General features: G+C 42.5%; 1 protein-coding gene across 1 annotated transcript; it reads left to right on the top strand.

Annotated features, from left to right (window-relative positions):
• Positions 1-4,434: 4,434 nt before the first annotated feature.
• On the top strand, positions 4,435-4,806 carry LOC145400059 (histone H2B). Its single transcript, XM_080272561.1, has one exon. It carries the CDS (start codon positions 4,435-4,437, stop codon positions 4,804-4,806), a length of 372 nt encoding a protein of 123 aa, XP_080128687.1.
• The last annotated feature ends 175 nt before the right edge of the window (positions 4,807-4,981 follow it).

Genomic DNA, 4,981 nt, shown 5'->3' on the forward strand with positions numbered 1-4,981 from the left:
TGCAGTCAAAAAGGTTCACATTAAATGAGCCTGTGCCTGCACAAACTAATCTAGACTTGCACATCCTAACACAACTATCCCAATCTGACCAATCTAACATTACCACAGCCTGGTACAATCTAATTTTCCCCAACACGATTACTAACCTAATCTAACCAACCTAACGTAACCATAGCCTAGTCTAATCTAATATTCCCCATACACAACTACGTCCATTCTATGACGCTTTTTATATTTTAGTTTTGCTACCTCCAGACAGCTTTACTCAATATGGGAGATCGCACCTGTAGTGGCAGACCAATGGACGATGCACCTAACCCCGCCAGTTCTGTCTTTACTATGCTGAATAAAATCGTTCCAAGTCGCTCAAATGTTGTATAAAACCGTTCTGTCTCTCTTAAGCAGAACAAATTGGCTATGTCTTTCCTAAGCTGACTAAAATCGTTCTAAGTTTTTTCTAAGACTTAGTTCTCTCTTAGAAAATTAAAATTGTTCTTTATTCTCTATGCCGAATAAAACCGTTCTAAATCCCTTATCCTCCATAAAAATGTTCTACAACTCTGTTAAGCTGGAAAAAAAACGTTCTAAAACTCTCTCAAGCTGAATAAAAACGTTCTTAAACTCTCCTAAGCTGAATAAAAACGTTCTTAAACTCTCCTAAGCTGAATAAAAACGTTCTACAACACTCCTAAGCTGAGGAAAACCGTTCTACAACTCCTCAGCTGAATAAAAACGTTCTACAACTCTCCTAAGCTGAAAAAAAAAACGTTCTTAAACTCTCCTAAGCTGAATAAAAACGTTCTACAACTCTCCTAAGCTGAATAAAAACGTTCTACAACTCTCCTAAGCTAAATAAAGTCGTTATAAAACTCTCCTGCGCTAAATAAAATGCCAGGTACAAAAAATAAAGGGAATTATAAATATCAGATTAGAGAGAGTAATGTAAGCGGCTCTAGGTTAACCTAACCAAGCCTCAACAATTTTTAATCCATCAATCTGGTGGCTTTTACTGTTTTATTCTTGCTAACTTCAGCGACTTTATTCAGCTGTGGGAAGACCTAGTGTAGTGAGGGGGACACGGAGGCTGCATCTAACCTAACCTGTTTGAAAAGTATCTCAAGAGCTGAAAAAAATTGTCTGGCAGGCAAGAATAAAACCACGTCATTGGACAGACGGCATTAAACATCATTTGATCTACCCTAACCCAGCCTAACCTATCTTTCTATCTATCTATTGCCAGACGCCTCAATCCCGTTCGGGGTGGCCACAAACAAATCGCCTCCACGTCGCCCTGTCCCCCCCATCTTCATCCAATCTTAGTCAAACATGTCTTAAAACCTACACAAATTCATCCAACAGCCAAATTTTTGACATCTTCAAAACACATAAGCAATTTTACCACTGGCACAAATTTAACCAAAACATGTTAATTATTGGCATAAATAAAACCTACACAATTCTAGCACTGGCACAAACAAATCTTTGACAATTTTAACACCAGTACAAATAACACCTAGACAATTTATACACCAGGCTGTGGCACAAAAGAAGAAAGCATACAATGAATGGAGGAGAAATAGGGGCGTGGAAGAAGTTGAGAGGCGGAAGAGAGAGTTATATGTAGAAAGGAAGAGATTAGTAAGCGAGTGTAAGAAGAGAGTGGATGAGGAATTTGGATCGAATTTGAGTGCAAAGTGGAGGGACCGTAAGAAAATGTTCTGGAATGAGGTGAAGAGAGTACGACAGGGTGGCAGTGAAGTTAGCTGGCGAATGAAAGATAAAAATTGTAGATTACTAGTGGAGAAGGGAGAAAAAGTGAGCAGATGGAGAGAACACTTTAAGGAACTGTTGAACATAGTGGATGGAAGGAATGCGAGTATAAGTGGCTGAGGAATGGCTGGGAGAAGCAGGGAGGTGGGAAGACAGGAAGAAATCAGTGCAGGGATGCACAAAACTCCGACGGATGGCAGCCTTAAGGCTGGCCTTAAATGAAATATTAAAGGCGGCCCTACGGCTGCCTCTAAGGCCCATGCACGACGACCCTTGCCTTGTCTTAAGGCTGACTTAAGGTTAGTGCATTGGCCTTAGCTAAGGCTGGCCTTAACTGTAGGGAATGTTTTGGGGGAAATCTCGTGCGTCAGCTGAGACTCTTCCGACCAATCAGACGGCAGAACACAGAAACACTGGGCCAATCACAGAGCTTCATGAATCAGCTGGGGGTGAGAGGCGAGAGCGAGTGTTTATGTTACCGGCAAAGTGGGAAACCCGTCACATATAATGCCTAGGTAAACTATGTAATGCTAAAATTTCAAGACAAGATCTAAGAAAATCATCTGTACACATTTCCCTGGTATTCTGTAGATTACCGTGTTTGTTTTAGGCAAAGTGAGAAACGACCAAATTGTAGCAAACCGGCAAACGTGAAATCTGTTATTTCAGTATGTTAGGCTAATTTAGACTGCGGTTAGGTTAGGCTGGGATAGTCTAGGCTTCGTTCAAATTCGATATAGGTGGGTTAGGTTAGGTTAATTTAGGTAAACGCCTAACAGCGCTCTTTTAAATTAGCCTAATCTAACCTAGCCTAACCTAACTTAAACTTAACCTAGATTATCCCAGCCTAACCCCTTTTTGGTTATTATACTTTGCCATAAAAATGCTAGACATTCTACAGAATACCTAGGCATTCTAATAAAATCCCTAGGCAAAATGTATAAAGTCAGAATGAAATAAGCTTATTTCATACCTTGCCCAAAAATGGTAGACATTCTGTCGAATACCTGGGCATTCTATACAATACCTTATTTTCACACAATGCCGGTAACACTAACACAACAGTCAAGGATAAGCAAGTGAAGTATCAATAATTAATTGAAAACAATGTAGGGTGCAATGAAAAGCACTCCAGCATTACACCCAAACAACCTTTAAAACATTAGTAAGATGAGAGGGTTTAGGAGTAAAGAAACAAAATAGCAATATGAACGGGAACTTATTATGTTTGCCATGTTTTACCTAACCATTGTCTAACTTCACACAAAGTAATCAGCAACCACAGTTACCTAGCAGAAAATTGTCACCATAGACACCTTGGTTCACATCTCTGGTGGAGGTTAGAATTAGCCCAGATATAGGCAGCGTGAGTGCTGCCAGGATATCTGTAATTACAGCTCAATATCATTTTGTTGCTGTCACAACTTGCACATCCAGTGAATGGAACCCATTGCAACTGACAAATACATATTCTTTGTGATCTGGGGCCTTAATTGGTATAAGGGTTCAGTCCATTGCTCCAAGCACTTTAGGAAGTTAACAATGAAGAATTATCACCATCCCATAATATGGCTGCATGGCAAAGCAGAAGTAGAGGGAAAATAAAGACCATAAGAAACATGCAAATATCAAGAAAAGGGGGTAGGACAGAAGACAGAAGAGGACAGTTAGAAATGAAGGACTGAAAACAAAAAGGCTCCTCCTTAGTTGCCCTTTACAAGCAGGGATACTGGGGATGTGTTCTTTCCCTCTCTTCTCATGGGGGACCCAAGCACTTTAGAAAAATTATTTATACTGTGGAAACCCTCTAGTCTCTGTTCTTCTCAGCAAAGCACTGGGCATCTTAATTTTTCTGTCATTTCCTGTATAAAGCATCTGTCACACGTGATACCGCTTTGGATATACTTGTTGACTGATGAATACCACTCTCCAACAACACTTTGAAAATTCCCATGGGTTGCCAAAAATTGTTGTGTAGGCAAGAATGGCATGGGAGTGTAGCGTGACACTCCCAGTATGAGGCTCAAGCTCTGTTAAACGAAGAAATTTGCTCCTGGGGAGTTGATATTGTCTCAATGCATGGTAATCATTTATGTTATGGGGGTTCAGTGGATCCAGAAAACCTTCATTCCCTTCTCAAAGCACGATCTAGTTTACACGCAACCATCAACTCCATACCGAGATAAACAATAACAAGTTTGGTCCGGTTTGTGCTATAGAGAATATCATATCGGAGTTACTTTATTTACGGGTCTCAATACAGTAAGGCTGCTCCGACCCAGCCTCAGCGGCTGAGGCGGCCTTACCGAGGCTTACCCTCCTGTAAGTGCTTCGTGCATGGGCCTTAGCGACCTACGGCCTTAAACTACCCGACTTAAGGCCGTGTGTAGCCTTAAGGCCGTTTGTGCATCCGGGCACTGATCTCTCAGTAAGGCCGGGAGATAAAACTAAGGCCTAGTTCCTGCCACCACGTGTTGTCGTCGTCCTGGTTGCATTACACTCATCACACATATACACAATCATTCTTTACCTTCCTTCCTTTCCCCCCCTTTTCTATACGTCATTGTTGTTGTTTGTTGCGTCCCCCATGTCGACTCAGTCTCTCGCTCGCTCCCGCACCGTGCACATAGTAATAGTAATACCGTCTGACTCGTCAGCGACGCCATGCCACCCAAGACCTCCGGAAAGGCTGCTAAGAAGGCTGGCAAGGCCCAGAAGGCCATTGCCAAGGGAGACAAGAAGAAGAAGCGTAGGAGGAAGGAGAGCTACAGCATCTACATCTACAAAGTGCTCAAGCAGGTCCACCCTGACACCGGCGTTTCCTCCAAGGCGATGTCTATCATGAACTCTTTCGTGAATGACATCTTCGAGCGCATTGCTGCAGAGGCTTCACGCCTGGCACACTACAACAAGCGTTCAACCATCACCAGCCGGGAGATCCAGACGGCCGTCAGGCTGCTCCTCCCGGGCGAGCTGGCCAAGCACGCCGTGTCTGAGGGCACCAAGGCTGTCACCAAGTACACCTCCTCAAAGTAGAGAGATTACGCTCTTGGCCATTTCAACATTTCTGGCTCCAATCGAAGCCACAAGATTTTCGATAAAAAGGGGAAAGACAGACTTACAAATTATCCTCTCAGGAAGCTCCGGTTTATCAACCTTTTTTTCTCTCTCTCTCGCTTTCTTTTTTACCTTCATGTGTTTCTTTCTTTTC

The sequence above is a fragment of the Coenobita brevimanus genome, chromosome 51, assembly GCF_032717465.1.
Source record: "Coenobita brevimanus isolate Jiangsu-jjx chromosome 51, ASM3271746v2, whole genome shotgun sequence".
NCBI lineage: Eukaryota > Metazoa > Arthropoda > Malacostraca > Decapoda > Coenobitidae > Coenobita > Coenobita brevimanus.

Bases quoted from the DNA above. Each gene is read 5' to 3' on its own strand.
- LOC145400059 (XM_080272561.1), top strand. From the start codon at position 4,435: ATGCCACCCAAGACCTCCGGAAAGGCTGCTAAGAAGGCTGGCAAGGCC.